General features: G+C 37.9%; 1 protein-coding gene across 1 annotated transcript in view; it reads right to left on the bottom strand.

Moving 5' to 3' along the window:
* LOC131977300 (ephrin type-B receptor 1-like) overlaps nt 1-26,196 on the bottom strand; it is a 113,153-nt gene that overhangs the window by 37,758 nt on the left and 49,199 nt on the right. Inside the window, exons 6-9 of the mRNA XM_059340536.1 lie at nt 17,335-17,490; nt 12,077-12,339; nt 7,532-7,607; nt 6,058-6,182 (exon numbers count right to left, since the gene is read on the bottom strand). Coding sequence (XP_059196519.1) covers nt 6,058-6,182; nt 7,532-7,607; nt 12,077-12,339; nt 17,335-17,490 — 620 coding nt within the window. The remainder of the gene's footprint in view (nt 1-6,057; nt 6,183-7,531; nt 7,608-12,076; nt 12,340-17,334; nt 17,491-26,196) is intronic.

Below are 26,196 nucleotides of genomic sequence, written 5' to 3'. Positions count from 1 at the left end.
TTTTTTTGCAGGCTAGTCTGATCACTGGACTGGACTGGCAGTGGAGTGTTTTGTGCCTCAGTCTCCCGGTTCATACACATTAGGACCTTGCCCACTACAGGACAGCTGGAGGATTGATTGTTTCACAGAGCAGAGTGGTAGGAGTTTTGATTTCAGCAGCATCCACCAGTGTATAAATTGGTGCTTTGAGTCTTTCAGTGATTCAGCTAGGGAGATAGAACGATCTTCCAGTGCTCTCAAGATGTTGACATGTACAGCAAAAAGCAGTGAAGTGACATTTTTTATCATCACATTCACTCTTTATTCTCTTTTTGCAAAACACTGAAAACAAGCCCTTTGAGATAGGGTAAGGCACACAGATATCTGTAGGGAGATTGGAGTAGAACTGCAGCTACTTTGCACAAAAATGAGCCGGTTGAGGTGGTTTGGACATCAGATAAGGATGCCTCCTGCTGGGCGCCTCCCTTTGGAAGGTTTTCAAGGCACAATAAACTGGTAGAAGACTCAGAACACGCTGGATAGATTATACATCTCATCTGGCTTGGGAAAGCCTCAAGTGAGTAGGAAGACATCTATAAGTCCAGAAGTACTGAGACTGTTTTCTTCCATTCTTACCGCAGAGATCCTGAGTAGGAAGGATAAAGTAAACTTCCAAAAAGTTTGGTTAAAGCTGGAGTATGAGCTTTTATATATAAATGAATGTCCGTTTCATTCAAGCCAAGTTCACTCAATGTTGATCAAGCGTATAAGCGTATACCCCCACCTCGAGAAGATCTCTGCACTTTGCAGAACCAAGGTTTTTGTGCCTGGTGTCTGTGGCCACTTTCCCATGCTGCTGCACCGGAAGTGATGTGTTTTACATTAACCAGCCAGAGCTTAAAGAGGGCAAGAAGTGAGGAGAGAAGCAGCTAGGGGTATGATAGAATCTACGGCGGGAAAAATCGCCCTAAAATAGTTTCTGCGGTAGACACTCGACATAAAAGAGAAATCCGCCTTTCAGAGGAAGGATTAACGTAAAAAAAAAGATGTATCATAAGGCTTCCAGATGGTATGAGATGTGTCCTTGGACAAATAATAATGGTTGTAGTAATCTGAAGATGGTGTGGGAGAAAGATCTGTCTTGTACACTGGATGAAAAAACATGGGAAGGGAAATTTATTCAGTATAAAATAATTCATAGATATTATTTTACCCCATCAAGACTTAACAGAATGGGTTTAATTAATAATGATCTATGTTGGAAGTGTGGGGCAGAAAGTGGCACATTTATCCATGCATTATGGGAATGTTCCAAGATCCTCCCCTTGTGGGAAAAAGTTATAGAGTAAAGTTTGAAAAAAAAGTTTGTTTGATGTTCATTTTTATGTTGTAAAAATGAAAAGTTAATAAAAACTTTGAATTATAAAAAAAAGTCAAAAAAAGAAAGCAATTGATGACGAGGACAAACCACCGGTAGAGCTTTTCCTTGTTGGAGACAAGCAGCAGAGAAAAGAATGGACTAAAGGCAGACATAGATGTCGAGTTACTGCTCTTGGACAGGTTGGTTTTAGCAAAATACTGGTGCAGTGCCCATTATTTTCATGGGGAGACTTAATAAGTAAGCACCCGGGTTTGATGGAGATGGGGCAAGTTCAGTGCAGGCATACCTCGCATCTATAGTATTTGTGTCATCACTGTAGTGGTCGTGTAGTCACTGCCAGATGGGGGAGGCAAAAGTTCTGCACTGCATGTTTAAAGAACATAAATGAGCACATTTTTTGTCCATCAGTGCATCTCGGCAAAGAGAATACAAAGAATCATTTTATCTCCCTTCAGCATCGACAGCCTGCTCGGGACAGACAGATCTTCAACATCCAAGTCCCGATGAATTCATCCCGATGAATGGATGGAGTTTAAATGGCAAATGTCACACTCCAGACGGAGGGAGGGGAGGTGGCTGGGAAGAACAAACAGCGGACTCACTAAGGATAACGGGGTTTGTGTCCCGTGTGAAAAAAAACAACAACACATTTTTACATAACTTACCTTTTTTACGTAACTTACTTAACTTCCGTTGCTCACAGTTTGTGAATGTTTTTTGCTGTTATTGTAAATTACGATTTTTTTGGGTAACTTCTGTGTCTAACGTCCCCCTTGAAACTACTTCACTTCCGGCATTTATGTAAATGTATTTACTGTTTAAACAGTTTTTTATTACGCCTTACCAGGAAGGTTTTTGCCATAAACCTAGGTCAGTGTTTTTGTAGTCCAAATTCACAAAAACGGCAGCCTGATTTACAACCGCATACTAGGGATGGGAAAAATTATTAATTGATAATCGCTAAATGGTTGTTAAGAATTTGGTCGATCACATAGAATTTTATCGATCCGTGTAATTTTAATTTTATCTCTGACTGCGCATCAGTAATCACTGAACTGAAACACGGGCCGAGCGTTCAGTTCTGCGGCCGTACGTGAATAAGCCAATGAGCTGAGAATATAGTTGGATAAAGCTACAGTTTGCAAACTGAAAGTTGTAATAACAATTACAGAAATACAGAAATAAAGAGTATTCATTTGAGCAAAACTAGCTTACTGTATCAAACCTTGTTAGCATAAATTACTAGGTTTAATTTGATCCAAAACTTATTTAAACACAAAACACATTTAAATATGCAAGATTACTGTGAAAACTAAACTCATGTTTCTTCCCTCAGGGGCTAAAACATAAAGCATTGAACTCCTTGACGTTTTCTTTACAGAATCAGAAACGGGAAGTCTTTTTTGGTCCTTTCACAATAAATGCATCCGTTATTAAAACAGGCCTAATCTTTTTTTTCCCCCCCATATATGTTTTTATACATACTGGAGTATGTATAAAAGCATAGATTAATCGATTTACTCAATCATTAACATTAATTGAGTGTTATAGATGTTCGAGTTGGCAGGTTTACAGACACCCATCCCTACCGCGTACCGTACATTACGTATAATGTTGTGTGCGCTCTTTTAAGAATTCTCCGCTGTACCGCAAGACGATTCTGACAAACTCTCATATGTGTCGTTACGTTTGGAACGCCACTTCGACAGTGAGCTGAAGAGATGAATTTGGTAACTAAACTTCCAGCTGCAGGCTAGAGTCCACAAACACTGTAACATTCCTCTTCATGGACTTAGTGGAGTATGTGAAGAGCATATCGTTAAAAACCGCATCCAAGCTGTTAAAATGCTTCATGATAACATGGAAGAAAATGAATAAACCTGTGAGATGGTTATATAGATATAAAATGGCTATAAAACATGTAGTTTCATCTCCTGCAGTCATGTAAATGTTTAATGATTCAACTAGGATGGAAACAAAAGTACGTTTTTTTGGTCTAATTTATGTTTGTCTAAGTCACTGCCCATAAGTGTCTGAGGTTCTGTTTCCTCCAGCAATTAAAGAGAAGGGTGGCCTGCACAAGACACACGAGATGAGTTACTCAACCAATTAAACGGGTTTAATTGGATCTTCTAGAGCCCACAGATCTTAATTAGATTCTATATTGTATGTTACAGCTCATGAAACTCCGGCACCTCGAACTACACATGTTCATGGAAGAAACATATACAGCTTAGTGAGATTCAATAAATCAATAAACCTTTGGAGTGATGTCGCAGTACAGTTTGACAGGATCCCACTGTACCCACTTAATAATGAATAGATGCTCATTTTTTGCTGCATGACTGCGATCAACAATTGATTTGTGCTGGAATAAAGATTGGCTCTCCATCACTTTAAAATCCTGTCACTATGACTAAAGGCTCCATGAAATATGCATTGTGGCTCTCAGATCAATCGAGACATATTAGGAAATTATATTGTATAAAAGATGATGCATGAACTCAACGCTTTAATAGACATCAAGCACAAGTGAAGGAGAAAATACATTGATAACAGGAATTATAAATCAGAGAAATATGTTGACACATTTCTGCTGTCGATGAGGAGCAGCATTCATCACATTCCAGCCGAACTAAACTAGTAAAAAAAAGATTTTTATCAGCCATTAGTACTGGTGCTAAGTGACAGGAATTAATGAGGAATAACAATAGGAAATTCACAAGTACTACACATTATTAAGTGATCGATCATTTCAACTTCTGCACACTGTTTTTTCTTTCATCAGGTCAACTCCAGTTAGGACATTGTGCCATCAGATATTATAAAAAAAACCTTTAAACAACCTTAAAATAACACTTTTAGGGCTTCACTAAAACTTAATTAAAGTTTTAACAATGGTACTTTGTTCTCATTAACCTAAAGTCATTGGTAAGTATACACATCTTCACTCTATCACTGCTATTGTGGCGTGTATCAGGAATGGACAGGAATCTGAATATAGGGATCTGATAAATTCTTTCAGTGGCTGGAGTCACAAGGTTGGACACACTGGAGGAGGTGGTGGAGAGATGCACTGTCAAGATGTTCGAGGCCATCTTTAAATTTTATTTAGAGAAATTTAACTTCCGTGATTTTTTCTTTTTTTTAAGATGTATGCCATTATAGTATCTGTGTTATCCTGCACGAAAGACATTGAGTTGCCATGATTGTGCTGTTTCCATAGAGCTGAAAATGTTTTATGGATTTTATATATAATTTATATATTGCAGTAAAAAACAAGGCCCATACAAATTAATGCAAGGAAATGTTTTTTTCCTGAAATGTACTATTCGTCAGTGGTGGAAAAAGTATTCAGATCCCTTACTTAAGTAAAAGTACTAATACCACACTGAAATTACTCCACTACAAGTAAAATGTGCATTCAAAACTTACTTAAGTAAAAGTACAAAAGTATCAGCATCAAAATTTACTTAAAGTATCAAAAGTAAAAGTACTTAATATGCAGAATGAACTCACTCAGATTGTTTTATACATCCTAAATATATTACTGGATTATTATTATTATTATTATTATTTATGCATTTATGTAAGCAGCTTTTTAATTGTTTTCAATGATTTATTTTAATCTTCTTCACATACTGTAATGAGGTTTAATTTCATGTCAAGTCAAGTCACTTTAAATTTATCATGTTTATGCTAAATCTCGACCTGAAAATTAACTAAAGCCGTCTGTAGTGAAGCTAAATGTAGTGAAGTAAAAATGACAATGTTCACCTCAAAATGTAGTGGAGTACAAGTATTAAGTTACATAAAATGGGAATACTCAAGTACAGTACAACTTCATCAAAATTTTACAGTTGCATCTAAATAAATTATAATTTCATAGAAAAGTTTATTTATGCCAGTAATTCAATTCAAAAAGTGGGAAATATCACATTTTATAGATCCATTACACATAGGATGAAACATGTTAATTTCTTCTAATTATAATGATCATGGCTTACATTTAATGAAGACCTAAAATTCAGTGTCTCAAAAAAATTTGAATTTTACAAAAGACCAATTTTAAAAAGTGTTTTTAATATGGAAATGTTGGCCTATGCACTCAATACTTGGTTGGGGCTATTTGACTTGAACTACTGGAAATGTACTTTTCTATGATATTGTAATTTACTGAGATGCACCTGTAATTAAGTACAGTACTTGAGTAAATGTACTCAGTTACTTTCGACCACTGCTATTGCTTTAGGTAAAATACTTTATTATCTAAATACCTAAATGACAATGAATGTATGTGTTCACCTCATGTTTTGTACTCTGATTGGTTCATTTGGCCATTTATCTGTGCATAAATAAAGAAGTAAAGACAGGGACATCATAAACAAACAAACAAACCAGCATGAAGCGGGACAGCATTCTCTCTGTATTTCACTCTTATTCAAGTTATTGTGAGCTGAAGTATTTGAGCAGCAGTGTGACTGTTGCTGTTTCTCACCGACTCCTGATAATAAATGACTTAGATGTGGTTGATATCGATTCGCCTGTTTTATCGACTTTAATGGATTACGGTCTGTGACCATAACAAAAAAAAAAGGACAAACACATACACGCACACGCACACGCACACACACGCACACACACACACACACACACACACACACAAACACTCACAGACATTTATCATCCCACTCTACCTTGTCATAGTATCGTATCTCGTAGTCGAGGATAATTCCGTTGGGCTGTTCGGGCGGTGGCCATGACAACGAGAAACTGCGGCTCGTTGAACTCACTTGGTGCATTATAGGAACTACGGAGGGAGCTGTTAAAAACACACACACACACACACACACACACACACACACACAAACACACACACACACACACACACACAATCAATTAGGCAGTTAAAAGATTCGCTAGCATGCTTAAACTCCATAAATATGGTAATATAGTTTGTAATGTAATGACATATTGCCAAGGATTATTTACACCCAAAGGAGAAAAATGTTTCCTCATCCAGGCTCATGAAAACAAATTACTGCACTTGTCACTGATGGGGAAGCAAGAGTTATGTCTGCAATGCATTTTTGCCATAATTTTAGGGACCAAAAGCTCTTGGCTATAATGTATTTCATGGTTTTTGCCTCTCGGATCTTTTTATGAGATGGTTTTCAGCACATTTGTACTTCACTTGACAGTATGTAGTAAAGAGAGGAAGAACTGAAGACACAGAGAATGAAACCACACTGGTAACAAATATCAAATTGATGTCAGTTATTGATAATGTATGCATCTTACACAGCTGAGGGGACTGCCATAATCCTCATAAATGCTGTGGTGTGAGCCACATACTGTCTTTGCAGTCATATTTTTAACAGAGCGAGTTAGCTGTCACCTGAAAACCTCACAGTCATTTTTTATTTCACCTCAATTGACATTTTACAGGGTTCTCTATATGTCGAGTGGGTTTGGTATCCTAAGGTCCCATGAAATATGCTAAAATCTATTGCATAATTTAAACCCCCCAACCAGTGCAGACATCCTGAAAATAAATCAGTTTTTGTTGAGTCCTAAAAGATTTCAGGGATAAGAGAGTTTTGCATCCGACAGCGGTAACAAATACGCTCAGAAAGCGGCGGGCTGACAATGGATCATGTTTCGATTAGGAATGAGCCTGGGTTGCCGTAGATGAGGTAAATGATGTGTTTTCCATCAGAGCAAAGCGGCTTTCAAATCTAAATTTGGGTAGCAGTGGAAATATCACTTGTGTCTGTCTCTATAAAGTATTGATGGAGCAGTAACTCAGCTCACTTTATAGTCTCTAAGAATTACACTGTCAGAGAGAGAGGGGGGACCAAGAGGCGAAGGCAGGGAGAGAGGATAAAGGCGAGGAAAAGAGAACAGAGAGGGAGAGGCAGAGGGAAAGAGGAAAACAGGATGAAAGCTGTGGATGTGCAGGAAAGACAGAAAAGGGGGGAGAGAAAGGGAGACAGAGGGAGAGAGATGACAAGCTTATAACATGTTTTATGAATTAAAAAGCTGTAGCTCAATTTCCTTTATCCCCCTAGCCATCCCTCCCTCACATAATCCACTGTGCCCCAGGGTATGCTTACACACACATACACAGATGCTCGCACATGCATGCACACACACAGCTGCTGCACTCACCAGCCTGATTGGTTGTAATGTTGATTGACAGTTGCTGGGCGGGATAAGGGCTCTTGTTGGAAACTCCGTTGACCGCCTGTGGAGTAAAAAGTGTAATGGTCAGCTATTCCACCTCACAGACATTAGCCCCCGTAGTTACTGCTGCCAGGCCTGTCAGGCTTTCTATTCTCATGTTAACAGTTGCAGATTTAACACTCAGAAGTCAATAGGCGCTTGATTTCAGAAAAACACAGGGTTCTCATTTCTCTTCCAGCAACTGATTCTAACAGCGGAAATAAAGGAGTTGGTTGAAAACTCATGGTAAGACCTATTTTATACAGTCTATGGGTAAGACTTTCTTTCCAGCTGACTGGTTTTATACTACATTTGCGGCCTTTGCTAGGGTTTGTCATATTTAGTTATTTTGTAATGTCCGTTATTTCTTTTCACATATAAATATATTTATTTCAGAAAAACATTGGCCTATTTTATTTCAAAGGATATTTTTAGAGATAAAGATTATTTTTTTTAAATGTGAAATTTATGAAGCTTTGATTTAAAAAGAAAAAAGGTACTCCTGTTTTACAGAATTTATGTTCACTTAAATAAATGGTTTCAATAAAACTACTTGTGACATGTTATATTCGACTTTGACTGAACATTTGCTCTCACTTTGCAATAAAAATATCAGGATATGTATCGTATATCAATATTCAGCCTAAATATATCAGGATATGACTTTTGGTCCATATCGCCCAGCTCTATCTCTTTCTATAACTATTATTAATGCCTAACCGCAGGTCCGATTACCTGCGAAATCAGATGAAACCATTTGTGACATGCAGACCGAAAAAGCCAATGTTTACATTTTCTTCAGCAAAGTTTGGCAGTAAGTTGTATGTTAATCAGTTATGAGGAAGGGGAAGTGGATTTTTTTCTAACAGAAACAGTTTATTATTGTAGATGTTTTTATTTTGAAGTTATGGCTGATACTGGGGCATGAACAGCAAAGAGAAAGAACAAAAATACATTTTGGTTAAGGTTAGGTGTCAAAACCACCACAGGGTTAAGAGACAGACCCAACAGGACAAAACGGGACACCAGTCTCCCACTTCAAAGTCGTCGTTTGTTGGTCTCATCTACCTCCCCAACCGCCTGCATGGAAAGGCTAAAAACATCACATTGCTAATTCAATGGACAAAACACATACTTATGGTTTTTTGATATATACAGTATTTTAGCCGTGTTTCCACAAAAGTCAAAGTGAATTTGAAGAAAAATTTGGAATTTTGTATGTAAGAAAATACAAATTGAGGACGTTTCCGTCAAGCAGTTTAGAGCAAATAAACAAAGCTGCATAAATTTACTTTCGTCAGGAGCAGGGAGAAAAAACAACAACAAAAATCTGATACAACTTATAATTGTTCTTTCATGTCAGCTTGTCTTGATCGGTGCATTAACTATTTTTACGAAAAAGACAAAAACAACCTCAAGCAAGTGTAAAAACCTTTATTCGCCTTTTCGAAAGTTTTATCTAATTTGGGTGTTTTCCTGAAGCTTTACTCAAGTGAATCTTCAAAATGTGCATAGAAATTCATCGATTCAAACAAATGATGAGTATAGTCTTCATTTTGACTAGCGTAACATTCATTCAAAGATCAGTGTCTCTGTGGTCTGCAGAAACGAAAACTGGCAACATTTTTGGCTGATGACTGGGCTGTAAGTACAGTTGTAAGCTGACCTTATTACAATCTTTATTCATGAAGTTTGGGAAAAAACACACCACTCTCTAAACACACTATATAGGGTATATCACTCTAACTGCATCAACGACAATTAGATGGTTTTTCATTGAGTGTAGAAGTACTGAAACTGTCTCTCCTCATCTCAGCAACACAAAGACACAATTAGCAGGTTCCGAGTGCGTTTTAAAGAGCACCTAATTAGCCGCCACATATTGTTTGTCATGCGCTCATTTAATCATTTTGACAGTCGAAACAATGTCTTCAGTCACAGCAAATCATTAGACAAAGGTGTGGTAATTAGTGACGCTAGCCTAATGGCACACTCCACACTCTATTTCTATTTGTTTGGTTTGCTTCTTTATCATTTTACATTTTTATGTGTGTTTTCCCTTGTTCAAAAAGATTAAAAAATACCAATTTAGCCAAAAATATATAAAAGGTTTTCTACAGTTTGTGAAAGATAATTATATGGTCAAAAAAACCTGCAAGTTATGATCTTCAGATGACTTGATGTTTTTTTTTCCAAGTAGTTGTCAGTATTTTCACTTGGTGTTATTCAATTTAGCAAAACAATGGATGGATATCTCAATGGATATTCAGCTCTGTCTTTAATTGCGACTGCCTTCAGTAAACACATCAAATTAAAATCAATACTGTCACAATTAGGTCAGTGTTTTAGTCATTCGTTCATACATCATTATTGATCCGTCCGTCCCACAACAGACTGCTTTCAAAATGAATCAGCTACATCCAGGCCAAGCTATTGAGCAGATGTAGAAAAGAATCACAAAAATCTTATTTTATTAATAATAGGTCCACTGGATGGCTGACATTTACCCAACAGCAGATTTGGTCACATTTAGATTCAAAGTTTAGATGAGATTTCACAATCCAGGACTCAACGGGGAATTAAGTAACATGCTTCCTTCCCTTAACGATCATAATGCAGATAACCTTGATTTTGACACCCAGCCTTGATGCTGAAATCGGCTGATGGCAAAAGATTGAAGGTTCATGATCGCACTGGCTTTATAGGCATCAGAGTGGCCTTGTGGTTTGAGTGAACATGATATAACTGGAAATTGTGCATAAAAGCCTCCACGTCTATGAAACCTCAGTATCCTTGAGCGCCACAGTGAATATCTGGCAACTATTTGCATATTAAAACAGGAGCTGACAACACATCAAGGTTGTTTTTAGTATATTTTAAGTAGTTTTCAGCAGCACCCACCCACCTGCCAAATGTAGGCAGACAGTGGCAGTGACGTGTAACTGTATATATACAGTATATTAATTCTAGATCTGCAGACGCCGTTTGCTCATTCATTCTATTTGTCCAGTCGTGTTGAGCTTATTGCATGAGCTCACCAGTGGCTGATAACCTGAACAAAAAGCACCTGTGGAGAAGCAGAGGCTACAGTGTGGCGGCACATAACAGCTGTAATAAAACCCGACGAGCAAACAACACTCAAGAGATATATGATCCAGCTGAGGAAATCATTCACTGCAGGCAAAGGTGATGCTGGTCTCTTTTGTGGTTGGGAAAAACTATTTAAAAGTAAAAACCATAAACGACAAGAACTGGATTTGATTCTGGTGTGTAGAGTGGTCATTTAGTGGTCATTCTAGTTCTAGTTAACTTTTATTAAAACCACAATCCACAGTGGCTGGTGCCAAGCATTGATTTTCACTATGGACTTTTATGAGAACCAACCTTATATTTTAAACACTGATCAAACCTTGTAAATATTAAATTTTAAAGTAACTGTCTTCAACATTGTGCAACTACACTGATTCAAAAAGAAAAAAAAGTTATTTTACATAGGGTTTTTTATTTTAAATTAATTTGTTTTATTTCAAATATTGAAAACTATACATATATAAATAATGTCTAAATGTGTAAGGGCACATGACATTATTGATTTCTTTTTTTACAATATTATTAAATTGCTTAATGGTCTTGAATGTTAAATTACAGTGAATTCTATGTCAAAATGAATAAAAAAAACATACACATCATATTGCTGAATGTAAAGTTAGGGTAACATTGTTTTTTGTTAAAGTAAAATTTAAATTTAAATTTAATTTATTTGTATTTATTTTTTTAAATCATACAATATGGAAAAAAGTCTGGCAGTAAAAAGTTTTATCGTCATATTAAAGTAAAAAAGAAACAAAAAACTTTAGTTATTCTACAGATCTATTTTTATTCATTTTTTAAATACAGATATTAAGTGTATATTATATGTATTTTGTTTGTTTTTTTAACATTGAAAAATAACATACATTTTTTTAACTGTTACTTGACGGTAAGTGAAGCAACTTTTGTTGCCAGACGTTTTACCATTTTAAAAAAAATGATTTTGTTTTTACAGTGTAGTATTGGTGTGAAAAAATAAAGGAATTCTTAATTAAAATAACCTCCGCCTGGAGAATGAAAAGATGGCTTTGTAAGGTTTGTTACTTGATGTTTCTTGGTCGATATTCTGAATTCACAACAGTTACAATGGATACAACTGACAACCTTGAGTCATAGCAATATCACTTTTCTCTCTCTGGAGCTTCAGTATGAGGAGACTGTTGATAGTTTCTTTACAATATCCAAAGCTATATACAACTTTCTTCATCAAGCTACTTACAGGCCAACAAAAGAGGAGTTTATTATGCTGCAGGATGAGTTCATTGCAACTGCTGTGAATTCTAACTAAAGAAGGAACAAATAAGCTTTCAACACAGTAAGCAGAGATTTCCACTGGTTCAACAACACTGAACAGAATTCTTACCAAGTAAATGCTTTAAATCTCAATCTGGATGGACAAACCTGTATTTCGAAGGTGTACGACGTGTGGGCCCGCAGCTTGCTGATCTCCACCCTTGTGTCCTTTAACCCTTGCCTGCCTGAAAGGAATACCACGCTGTCGTCACATGGCTGACACGCGCGGCGCTCGCTGCTGTGGCACCGGCGGCACAGGACGTTGTAGGACAGGTCTTCACGGTTCCCGATGTCACGTGGCGGGTGCCACTCCAGCTGCACCGATGTCTGGTTGACGACTGAGACGACGTTACGAGGAGCAGAAGGGACACCTAGAGAAAGATGACTGGATGTTAAGGGAGTGACTTTACACATACAGGTGTCAGTATCAAAGTGCATCAATTTAGAGCAAATCGCTGGTTCACACCTGGATGCAATCAAACTTCATTATGGTAAGAGTGTGCAAAAAGGATTTGGTTTTTCATTAAGCAGTGCCTACTAATGGCTTATTTGTGTTATTATCATAGGATATCGGGCAATCTCAGTCATTAAACTCCATCAGATTTACAGATTTTTTTGTTTGCACAAAACTGTCCTATCATCATTAACATAGGCACATCTGACCCATTACCCAAATTACCCAAACACACCCAACAACTACAGTTTGTATCCCATGTCTTCATAGTAAATTTATGAATACACATTGAAATTGTGGCTGCTAAAGGAGGAAAATAACATAAAAGGGGACATATTATTTAGGACTACATTTCAGAGCCTGGAGTGCCTTTCATCCCACAAGCCATTGAGATTTTAATTTCCCTCCCGTGTCAAACTCATAAGCATATACTGCCTCCCATCTGAGTATCTCCACCCATAAATGCGCTTGCAACCAGGCGTTAAAGAAGTATGGAAAGACTCAAAATGTCATTTTGGCACCTACAATTAGTTAACAAATCAATGCTGCATGATGCCGTTTTGTCCTCACTGTTCTTGATATATACTACAGTGACCAAATATGCCAAAAAAAATCACCTGTTCTAGAATTTTAAATGTGAATGTTGCCTGTTGTTTTTATTATTCCATGATAAACAACTCAGTATCTTTGGGTGATGATCTTTGAGTGTTTTTTCTTTACACAAAACAATGATTTACATGAATCAACTTGGGCTTTGGGAGATCTCCTGACAGGTTATTGACTAAGCGATTGTCTGTGCCCCAGAGGTTCAAGAATCAGACGTAAGCAGAGGGTTAGCGGTTCAAATCCCAGCTGCCCTTGAGCAAGGCACCTGCTACCAGGTGCAGAAATGTGCTGCCAACTGTTCCTAGCTTGGTGTGTAATGAGTAATGTTGGGAAGTCTGAGTTTTTACTGACTCGGATCACTGACTCTTGGACAGTAAATTGAACAAATCTTTTTTTTAAGTCATTTCGTTGATTTTAACTAGAATGGTGCCCACAGCCCAGTGGCTGAGCTGCCTGTCATGTGACAGATGAACAAAAAACAAACCTGACAACTTATCACGAGACGCGAACAACTCGACTAATTTCTGCAGGTCAGCCTACAGCCCTGCAGCTGAGCCTCTACAGGCGTCACATGACAAACAAAACAAGAGACTCAAACTCTAGAATGCATAGTTGAGTCGCGAACTAATCATTGATGTTTCTTGCCCTGACTGAGCTGATGCAGCTGCCATGTGACAAGGGGAACGTACAGCGTGAAAATTAACAAATCACTCACTGAGACTACTCATTACTCCCCGTATAAAAGATTAGTTCAAAGTGAACAAAACATTCACGAACGAAACACCACCTGTAAAAAGGATGGGTTAAATGCGGACAAATTCACTGCTTGCCGTGTGCAAAACTGAATCTTAATCGTATCTTAATGATTAAACAAGAAAATAATTTGGGGGTCTTCAAATATTTCTTCAGAATCACACTCTACCTTTAAGAAATACTGAAAATAATCATGAGCTGCAGCCATAATTTATAGACAAACCATGCCAAACACAGCTGAATACTGTTTACATCCTTGTGGCTGCAAAAGCAAAAAAAAACAACCTATCTGAGGTATTTGAGGGACCTCAGCTTCACCCTGTTCGCCAAGATTATATTCTACATTAAAGTATGGACACTGCAGGACACTCTTCACCACAGAAAAAGCGAAAAATCACATCTTACCTTGGAGTGACTTCTCTGTCAAGAAAAAACTAGACTTTCCTGCAGACTGACCAGTGAATATGAGGATGATTACTTTATTTTTACTTTCCTGACATCGACTGCCAAGTGCAGCTTCCAACCAGGTACAGATGTAGGGAATTCAGCCAACCCTGTCTCTCACAGTCAAAGGGGCGACCTAGCAGCTCACTGCCAGCAGAGAATATTTTCGTCTGTCACTCTTTGCTCAGTCAGTCAGCTTCTCTCTCTTGCTGGTTGCGTATCTTTTCTGTCAGCTCCGCTCTTTGATCTGAGGAGAAACTCTGGCTTTTCGGGGTGTTATAGTGAGTCTTAAAAGCACACCCAGAGTTTTCACAAGGTTAAACCTAGCGGGTTTACTTCTCCTTGACTGTTCACGCACACATCACACAGGCCCATGTTACATGTTGGAACAAGAGATGAAATGGATATTCAACCTTGGCATCTGCTAAATCACAAGAAACGGCCCAGAATGGCCCTGTGGAATATGTATATATGTGTGTGACTCATGCCCACACTGCAGAATCAAAGTGCGAACAATCAGTGACAGGTTGAAAATTTAAACAGCATCATCTTATAAACCTGCCTCCTCAGAGAGAAACTGCACATTCATAATTATACACACAGGGATATTCACTCAACTTACTTTTAGCACAAATACATCGCTTTTATACTGTCAGACACCCACAGAGTTCACAGCAAATACACATTTAAATGCATTAAAAAAGTAAGAAAAAGGGCTAATGATCATTTTAAATTGACCATTTTTACTGCTGTGACAATAAAAAGCGCTTCACTTGAAAGGGTTATCTGTACTGCAGTGTACACTCTGCACTTCCTCACTGTGTTGTAAGAGGCTTTCACAGCATCAGCCTGACCTATACACAAAAACACACTTCAAAAAACCACACGCACTGATGCAGCACACACACACACACACACACACCTCCTCAGTACCTATGCAGCTCATGAGGCAAGTTGAGGGAATGATTTTCTGTCAGGCAACTATCTGCACACTGCGCGCTCACTCTTCCATTTCACTGATCTGATTTTATATCAGAATGCCAAATAAAAATAAGCTCTTTCCTATATTGAAGTTATTTCTCACAATTTTCTCTCTTCCTTTTCATTGCTGTTGTGTGTGTTTTTGTTTTTTAAAAAAAAGAAAACTTGTGACTCAATTTGTTTTTGCCCTTGAATTGAAAGTACCAAGGTAATTCACGAAGCTGAGTAGGTTGACACCTGACACCTTTTCACCGGGAAAGTTGATTTTGTTTTCTTCTGTCAGCATCAATTTGAGAGTGTGCTGTCGCTTGTTTGAGATGAGATTAAAATGTGCTTTCTCTGTTGTCAGAGTAGGTTAACCCTATACATTGTTCCATAACCACTGTGACAAACTGCAACATATTACTAGCAGTGACATGGTTTCATTGCAACAATAATAATAATATAACAATAAAGAATAAAAAAATAGGTGACAATAGTGCAGCATTAACCCTAACAATATATTAATATTTTTTAGTCTAAGATATGAAATGAGCTTTAAGCCTTCGGAAGTGGATTACATCTGTGTGTGTGTGTGACAAATCTCTTTATTTATTGCCTCTATGGATGTTTTCATGGATCACTATGTCTGTGTTTTACAACAACATTGATTATGCCTCCAAGGCGACTTTCACACCTAACCGCTGGTGCTTTTGACCTTTTGGTTCAGTTTAGACTGGAGAGGAAGCTATCAATCGAACTCTGGTGCAGCTGGACCTAGACTGCCTGAAAAGTTTATTTCTCTTCATGTGAGCACAAAACAGAGCAACCACAGGAGAGTGTGATGGTAAATATGTCATATTTTGAGCATTGACTCAAAAGATAAATGTCTATTGAATCTTTCTGATGATTGGGGACTCGCTAGGGCTGGGCGATATGGGCCAAAAGTCATATCCCGATATATTTAGGCTGAATATCAATCTACAATATATATCCCAATATTTTTATCACAAAGTGAGAGCAAATGTTCGAAGTCAAAGCCAAATATTACATGTCACAAGTAGTTTTATTGAAACTTTTTATTTAAGTGAATTTATTGAAGTTATTACTTCAGTTACCACCAACTCTCTGTTATGTGCTGTTATTTGTGAATTCCACTGGTATACAGTGAGGCTCATTTGCATAGAAAAAGGGCAAATTTTGCCCATAAATGTATACAGTTTACATATTTTAAATGTGAGCAAATAGCAGAGGAGCTAAGCTATTTGCTTGGCAGCACGGTTAGTGGCGCAGTTCACCCGTTGCGGCTGCTTTCACAATTATGTTTCTTTTTGTCTTACTTACTGCAGGTTAAGCAGCAGTAAAAGCTTCGCTATCCTCTTGTGAATTTGCCTCATTACGGTAAAGATAGTTTTTGGGTTACCTTTCATATATTCTTCAGGCAAAATGTTGCAAGTTCATTCATGAATGTATGTGAAATTATGATCCACCCTTGAATGAACCAGAGCTTTGTAAGCTTTGCAAAACATGAAGTTGTATCCAGGTCACCAGGGCGTGCGCAAGCACACACACACTCACACTCACTCACACACACACACACACACACACACGTATCTACACACACAGACATGCACACAGTTTCACAGTTTGAGACTAGCTACAGAGACAGTCCAAAATGATTCATGTCTCAACCTACTTACACCATCTCTCTGTGGAACTGAGAGGCAGCGTTTTTCAAACTCTGTGCCTCGTCTTGCATAGCAATAACGCCTTTTCGACACACTAAACACATATTCACTTCAATGGAAAGCCTGAGGAGTGTGGCAGTGTTATTACTTACTGCTCCCCAAATCCCCAAACAAGGACGGGAACATTGCGGCATACTCGCTCTGAATGAGGTGCATGAAATTAGGGTTGGAATAATAAATCAAAGCGGATATTGGCCTTTAATTTAATGATGAGATATTGGACTGTCAGTGATGTCAACCACTGATATGCTGTAATATGTCAGCTATTGGTAACTTCAGTCCAAAAAAAAAAACCTGTCTTCACAAACCTGTCTCAGTCACCCAGAGACAAAACCACATTCAGCCACACTAGAGAAAGGTTTATTGAGTTTGTATTTTGTGTTTGTATGTCAGAGACTCACTGGTGCACAAGTCCTCCGGTTTGTCCATGTCTCCCCGGTAATAGCCGTTACGACAACCACAGAGGGTGGCAGCCTCGATGGTGGAGCGACTGTTGAGCGGACACTGCTGACATAATCCTGCCCCCTGGAAAGACTTAAAGGTGCCCTGAGGGCAAGCTGGAGAGAAAAGAGAGAGAGCGAGAGAGTGGGGAAAAAATACATGAAACACCAATACACAACTCAGCTTCCTGAACATGAATAAAACACTACAAATAAGCAATGTTTGTGCGCCTTTTGTTTGTCTTGATTGAAAGACATTTGGAAAACTTTGCTTTAGAAAGACGCTGCACCAGTTGAGTTTTTACTGGTAGTTTATGGTTGACAAAGCACAGAGGGGGATTTTCTCTGGATTTCAGCACATTATCTTGTTCAGACAAGATACACAAAAATATTTTGCGTATGTCCACAGTGTCACAATGATTATCTGTGCTGTGGATTATGGTTTCATTCCTCTGATTCCTTTATCTGGGTCACAGTCGTCTCTGTCCGTAAATATTAACTGAACTATTCTTTTGTGACATGAATAACAAGCAGGCAGGAGACTGTGAAAGGCAAAAAAAAAAATCCTGACAGAATTTTAAGTTAAGTGAGACCTCATCTTACGGAGATTGTTTTCAAAAGGTCATAAACTTTTTTATTTTATGGCTAAACTTACTAAACATACTAAAATATGTTTCTGAAAACATCTGAGGGGAGAAAAAGGAAACTCAGAAACAGACTCATATTTGATCAGCACTACCTAGTTTGACAGTTTTTTCACAGATTTTCTGTCTTATATATTACTGTCAGGACAAAGTGACAGTTTTAACAAAAGTGAAAAAAGTTATTTATTGGTGCTTTGAAGATGATGTTATTTGTCCAGGCACAGCTTGTTCTGAACAGACAGTACATGCTTGTCTTTCAACTTGTATCGACCTGTAAGGACTTTCATCATTTGCATTGCATTTTCACACTGTATAAAATGTTAGTAAAAACAGTGTAAATTTACAATGTGTTTTTTTTTTTTACATAAAATATGTTGGGGTCTTTCAGTTTTCAATCAAAAATATGTTAAAAAGGATTAATACATTCTAAAAATTAAAAAACATTCTGTTTAATTTAGTTTATGGCAACATTCCAACTTTGTTGGAATCAGGGTTGTGATGAGATGAGCCCAGTAATGGAGTCAGTAGCCGTGTTTCCATGAAAGTTGAAACAAATTTTAAAGCGAAATTTTGAAACGTTGCATTTAAAAAAAAAAGAAAAGAAAATTAGGGACATTTTCATCAACTGGTTTAGAGCGAATAAACAAAGATGCATAAACATACTAAGATGGCAGTGAAATGTATTGCTGTAGACTAATCTGTCAGTAAACAGTAGAAGTAGAGAGAAAAAAACAACAAAAAGAGGTTCAATTGGCCAACTTATAATTGTTCTTTCATGTCAGCTTGACTCTTCCAGAGTGGAAACAGCTGATCAGTCATGTGAGCTAAATGTTCGCTATGTCAGAGCTTGTTAAGAAAATAATTTCCCTCTCCCATTTAGCGCATTAACCATTATTCGGAAAAAAGACAAAAACCACCTCAAGCGACCGTAAAAACGTTTACATTTTCGAAAGTTTTATTGAATTTTGCGGTTTCCATCAAGCTTTTTCTCATGCACAGAAAAATTTGTTGATGGAAACATGGGGAGACTGGTTTCCCCTCAAAAACGACAATATAGGGTGTTTGTATACGCAGCAAAATACGACTCATATTTAAATTTAAGACTGTCTACTGCCATAATCTTGCTGACGTGATAGTAGCAGAGTTTAAATGGCAGATGTTACATCCGGGGCTGGAGGGAGGGGAGCGGCGGTGTATGGGTCGAACTAACAGTGGACTTTTACCCAGGAGAACAGGGTTCGTGTCCTGTGGGAAAATAAAAGGAAGCAATTTGTTTTTACATAACTTACGTTATTTATGTCACCCTCGTAACTACTTCACTTCTGGAATTTACGTACATTTATTTACTGTTTAAACTGTCTTTTATAACGCCTTACCGGGACGTTTTTTGCCCTAAACCTAGATTAGTGGCTTTGTAGCCTACATTAACCAAAAAAGCAGCCTTTTTTACAACCGCGACCCATATGGGTCATTTATGTTGGAGCAGTGGCGGTTCTACACAGGGTCCTACAGGGGCCACTGCCCACTGTTTTTCAACAATATACACAAAATGAACCGGATATAGTTTAATTGTGCGATAAAAGCTTGCATGTATGTATATATATATATATATATATATATATATACATACATACATATATATACATATACTGCACTTTCAAAATAAAAAGTAATCATGCACAATAATGACAATTGTCATCGTCGTACAAAAATAATTGTTATTGTTGGTAAGTGTCATTGTTTTAATCAGTGTATTTACATCTTCCAAATATACTTAAATGAGATTTTTAAATAAGCTAATATAAAGGTTTTGAATGCTTAACTATCATCTTTGCTGTTTTTTTAATGTGCCCCCCTGATTAAACACTAGCCCCTCCTTGGCCCCCACAGTAAAACTGGTCTAGAACTGCCACTGTGTTGGAGATCTTGTTGGTCACTTCAGTAGTGAAGTTAAGCTGAAGCCTGTGTTACATCTACAGTATTTAGCAGCTTGTATGAGGGCCCCCTCTTTCAGATCCTTAGATGTGAATGCCACAGCAGGTCTTGTTACATGTCCCTCTGCAGCCTTAAATTGAGGAAGAACAGCACCCATTTTTGAAGCAGTTACACATCCCTGAGCCTTTGTAGTTACCTCTACTGGGTCATGTTCATTCATTTCCCATCTATAACAAAGTAACATCATAATGTTCCAGGCGTTTGAACACTAGTTCGGACTCTGTGTTGTGCATTGCTTCCCACTTTAGTCCGGGGGAATCGTCAGCAGTTGCACAAAAAGAACCGCAGTAATTAAAAGTTCTCACTCATTACCATTACTGGACTGCCTCTGAAAGGGCCATTCACACCACTTTCTGTATTGCTATCCAAAAACACAGATATATTCATCTTCCCCTTTTTTCTGGCTGGGCTGCTGAAAGTAGTGTTGCATTTTTAAATTTTGGCATGAATTTTTAATAGCAATAAAGCCAGACCTTTGCTTGAACATTGTGTCATAGACCAGAATCATGTTTGGTACCACAATCTGTATATATTTTACTGGCTCTTGGAATGAAATAAGCACAGTATGTTAACAACAGTGCTGCTGATCAATGGTAAATATGTTTTCTGAAGCTGTGTGTTTACTGGGAATATTTATTTCACCGTTATGTCATTAGGAGGGTCTCTTGAGATCAGAATATCTCCTTTTCAAGCAGATTCTTGCCAAAATGGTAGCACGCTTTACGAATAATACACAAAGCACAGCATCAGGTGAGATCTGTAAAAGCTTTCAGAGCAGCTGCAATCATTTTCTAGGTTTAAATCTCAAGTTAAACCCAAGGACAACTCGGCAGCTGCTCATCTAATCAGGTGCAGGAAGAACTCATTCTCATGTTTCAGGCTAGAGTACTTAATATTATGTGCCTTGTAGCTCAGATTACACATTAAACATTACCAGTTAGCTACTGAACCATTCAAAGCTCCAATTTGTGCACAAACACTGACATCACAGCTGCATACGACTGCTACTGACTGTGTGACTGACAGCCAAACAAAAAAAGTCTGATATTTAATTTGAAACTGAAGTAGACAAGTTTTGATCAACTAAACAAATTAAATGAGATCAAGACAAACATTTGAAGTAAAATATCACATGTAAAGTTGGAGTACTTTGTATCCCAGAAGGACACCTGCTTTTAATTCACACATGGGATTTCATAAGTGCCATTTTGGTGAGGGCAAATACACACACTGAATTATGACTACAAGTAAAATAAAAAGCCCAACAGGGAAACAGAGAGGTGTGAAATGAGACTGAACCGAAAGCTCTGCCAAAGGAAAAACAAATTAGTTTTTTTTCTTTTTTAATGTTACTTTTTTCCAGTTTTGATTAATCTTTGGCACTTTGTTTTCCCTTCCTTCGCTGTAATGAATGTTCACTTTATCCCTGAGATGCTTCAGATGCCGTAAGACCAAAAATGCAAATTTACACAGATTTATGGTGGAAGACAGAGGACGATTGCATAAGCAGGCTTTTTATGGAGTCCGTACAAACTGCGAGTTCAAATGATAACATAGATTAATTGAAAGAAGTAAATGAGACAAAGTGGCAGCAAGTTAAGAGCCTCTTAGTGTCACTTAATCAAATGTTAAAAGGTTTTAAGGGTCAGGCAGAGAGAAACAAAGACGGAAACAAACAGAAATGCTCAAAAAGAGAGGACAAAGAAATGGAGGAGAAGTGAATAAGGGAAACAATGAAAATGCTGTTTTATTCTTCCCTCTCAATATCACCATTTCTGCAGTGCTGCTCTATTGTGTTCACTCTCCTGAAATGTTATATTGTTATTTCTTGGTTTTGCTGATGCATTTGTTCTAACATGATTTACAATAGAGAATGCAGTTCTTTGCCCACATGTTTTACTGCATATTACATTGTACATGAACCACAGAGCTTGAAGAAAAGACCCATATCTCAGATATGAAGTACACTTCATATCATTACAGGACTCGATCAAGCTTGAATTCAATGTGAACAACTTTATACATGGCTGGCCCCAAATGATAGAATAGAATAACTGTTTAACCACTTTTATAATTATGTAGCATAAGTGAACTGCATGCTCCTGAGCTCTTACTGTGTCCTGTAGAGGAGGCTGTAATTCCTGGTTTCCCTGTGAAGACCAATTTTATTTTAAGTTTGAGTTGGAATATTTAGTTTAGTTTTTTATGCTGGTGCTACAGGACTCCAGATCATACAATTACATAAGTATATCTTTCTTTGATGCAAAGACCAGGCAGTTAAACAGTATGCAAACCCCTAAATTACAGCTGGGGAGTAATGCTGAGATCTTTATCAGTAGCTTTATAGTGAGTTTCAGGCAGCGGTGGAAGAAGTATTTTGATCCATTCCTGCAGTAAAAATACTAATACCACACAGCGAAATGACCCCATTACAAGTTAATACCTGCATTCAAAACTTACTTAAGTTAAAGTACAAAAATGTACTTAGAGTGTCAAAAGTAAAAGTATTTATTATGCAGAATGGCCCCATTCAGATTCTTCTTACATTATTGGATTATTATTATTGATGCATCTATGTAAGCAGCCTTTTACTATTGCCAAGGTAGGGCTCATTTTAACTACTTAATATACTGTTAGGTGGTTTAATTGATAAAAATGCATATACATTTTAAGTTGATGATATATTTTTCATGTTATATCTTGACCTGGAAAGCAACTAAAGCTAGCAGCTAAATATAGTGGAGCAAAAGTACAATATTTGGCTCAAAAATTTAGTTAAGAAGAAGTATAAAGTTACATAAATTGTACAACTAAATTGTACTAAGCACAGAACTTGAGTAGATGTACTTAGTTACATTCCACCACTGGTATCAGTTCACTGTTTAGCTGTATGGCTCGTAGTTTACTGTTTTGTTTAGGGACTTTGAGAAGCACTCCAATGGGTTGCAGCAGTAGTGGGTACACCAACCGGTTGTTCTTATTCATAATTCATTGACATTATGATGTATCGTAGGTAACTGTCTTGCAATGTATTGCAAAGTATCCTGGGCCAGGTACTGTTGTAGTATCATAACTTGAGTTACTCTTTGTTGCTTGGACTTTGTTTGTTGCTATCCGTTGTCACAACCCTTTACAACACCCTGACAACGAGGTGATAAGATGTCAGTGTTGTTTCCACATTTCAGACTCTTCGTTGATTGCAGACTCTCAGAGTAAACAGCTGTGGGGGCACACCTGTAGCTCAGGGGTTAAGATGCTGACTAGCGCCTATGAGCTGCAATGTGCCCTGTGTGACTCAGGCTGGTGATCTAAATGGACGAAATGACCAAGTCTGCCCTCTTTACAGTCTCCTGCCCTTTAGACCATTCTGTATAAATATACATACTACTTGACATCTAATAGCCATTAGTCATTCTCACAGATTCAATTATCCTCAGTTACAGTTTTTCCAACGCTTCCCTCAATCTCTCATTCCTTATTTCTCTCTGCATGTCGATGTCACTCTCCCTTTCTGTTTCTTTATATTCAGACATCTACCTTTCTTTGAAGTCCTTTTTTCAGTGTCAGTGGCTTGTGCCTCTTTGTGTTTGTGTTTGTATGTGTGTGTGTGTGTGTGTGTGTGTGTGTGTGTCTTGAATAGGCAGATAGACATCTGGCTTGTCAAGGTCATTTATTCAACAACCTGGCTCATACACATGGGGCGTGTCACCATGGCAACAAGTCTTGCTCTCTCTCTCTCTCTCTCTCACTCACTCTCTTAGTTATCTCTGGATACCTCTCTGTATAGTTCTCTCTCTCTCTCTCTCTCTCTCTCTCTCTCGTCTCTCTGTCTCTCTCTGTCTCTCTCTGTCTCTCTCTGTCTCTCTCTCTCTCTCTCTCTCTCTCTCTCTCTCTCTCTCTCTCTCTCTCTCTCTCTCTCTCTCTCTCTCTCTCTCTCTCTCTCTCTCTCTCTCTCTCTCTCTCTCTCTCTCTCTCTCTCTCTCTCAGGATTTTAAACTACTAACACCACATGTGTATGTTTCTTGTTGGGACACGTGTATGGTCAGTTATATGTTATATTTTATAGCAGGAATAGATATTGTCTTGATAACAGTGCTACCATTAAGACACAAATTAATTAATTAATAGAAAACAATTTTAGAGTGAAGTGCCACTTTGATCAACCTCACATGCAGACACAGATTAACATTTGTGTGGAGTAAATAGTGTTCTATTTATTTAAATTACATTTTACAGTTTGTTTAAATTCAACTCTCTGGATAGTAACATTCTCGGGGTAGTAGTTAACTATTAAAAAATGTACTGATGAGATACTGGATATTATTTAAACATGCAAAAGTGATTAGGAAAGATGCATATGCTCCAATTTTGTAGTGATATGTACCTAACTTTGAGAATAGAATAGACAATTAAAATGGCTTGAAGATGAACTGATGCAGCTCACAGGGCAGAAAATCCATCATGCAAATGGAACAAATCTGAGGAACGGATGGTGAGACAAAATGAGAATTAAAATGTGGAAGATGGAGTAGATAGAAAGGAAAGCACAAAGAGTTACAGAGGAAAAAAAGGGTTACAAATGGGACAAAGAGAGAGAGGAAAAGATTATTCCCTCTGTTTCCCTGTGTGCCTTTAGCCAGCTGTGTGGAGTCAAACAGAGACCATGTGGATGACAATTGTCTAAAGTTGGCATACAGGCTCACTGATCAATTATTAAAGACTTGTATGAGTGTTTGTGTGTGTGTGTGTGTGTGTGTGTGTGTGTGTGTGTGTGTGTGTGTGTGGTAAAAGACTGCAGGTTTAAAAAACTCTTAGAGCGTTGTCGGGGTCCACAGCAGGGGTAGTTTGTGTGTATTCAATGGTAGTGCTGACATTTGTAGTGCGGTGCATTTGAAGTAAGGGTCTATTTGAATATGTTTACTTTACACATGCACACGCACACACACACACTACTTTGATGTTGAGCCAGTTTTGCACAATATGCTGGTTTGGTGCAAAATAAACACAATCTCTGTGGCCTGACACACACACACACACACACACACACACACACACACAAAGACAACCATCTGTTCTAATAGTGAGTCCAGTTTCCTGCCAAGTTGTTATCAGCTGATTGGCAGAAGAGCACACCAAAAAGATGCCAGCTCGGTGGAGACAGACGGGATAGGCTCTGTCCCACGACATCTTAAATCAACTGTTTAAGCACAAAAGCTTTGAATAAAACACACGCGACAGGTGTGTGTACACATATCATCACAGAAACTGTCAAATCACAATGACTGAGTCTTTCTTTGGTCTGCATCCAGATAGACTTTGTAGTAGGGCTGGGCGATGTAAGCAAAAGCACATATGTGACAAAAAAACAAAAACTTCACTGTAATGTTCATAGGTTACATTACTTGACAACATACCAATAACCCGACTCCAACACAACCAGTCTTTTAGGACTGACAGCACACTTCCTTAACAGGCACACAAGGATTGGTTGAGGAGTTAAAACAAACACCTTCTTGTGATGTCTGAAATTGGACAGATGGATGGGAAAGAAAAGTGCAATGGTTTCAGAATTGCCTGTAAAGACCTGCTGTCATATCTGCCAAAATGTCGGGCGTGGTAAATAAATTGGGGATGAAGGTCGATGAAGGCTGGTGTGCTGTTCTGTGCCTCAACAGTGCACTGGCACTGTTGGGAGCTGCCACGATGGCTCTCGTCATTCATCTCACTGTGCCCTATATTCAAATCCTAAACAGAGCAACCAGATGAGGAATGGCATCAACAAGCTACCTTGTGTCAACAAATGGAACAGCCACCTCACTAATGGTTTAAACTACAAACCAGCACAGAAATGACAATTACCAAACCACCATGTTCTCCGCAGACACATTACAGTACAAACAAAAAGTAACATTGCATGTGTTCATGCTCAAAAATGCAAAACTTAAAACTACTCAGTGCAGCACTAGGCATGATGGGAAATGTTATCATCAGTTATTAATGTAAACTGTTTAGTCCAACTCTGCTTTAATTTGCTAATTTAGATTTTATTAGGTGGAACACCATCCTGCCCTGTCATTTTGACAACAGCTAAGCTAACAGTTATGTCAGTTAGCTTGATTAGCTGTCCTCCGAATCAGTTTGAGGGTTGTGAGATGGTTTGAAATTGTTTGTAGTGTGTTGATAG

This window comes from Centropristis striata, chromosome 9, assembly GCF_030273125.1.
Source record: "Centropristis striata isolate RG_2023a ecotype Rhode Island chromosome 9, C.striata_1.0, whole genome shotgun sequence".
Lineage (NCBI taxonomy): Eukaryota > Metazoa > Chordata > Actinopteri > Perciformes > Serranidae > Centropristis > Centropristis striata.
The sequence above is the reverse complement of the archived record's forward strand: the minus strand, read 5'-3'. Positions and strand labels throughout refer to the sequence as shown.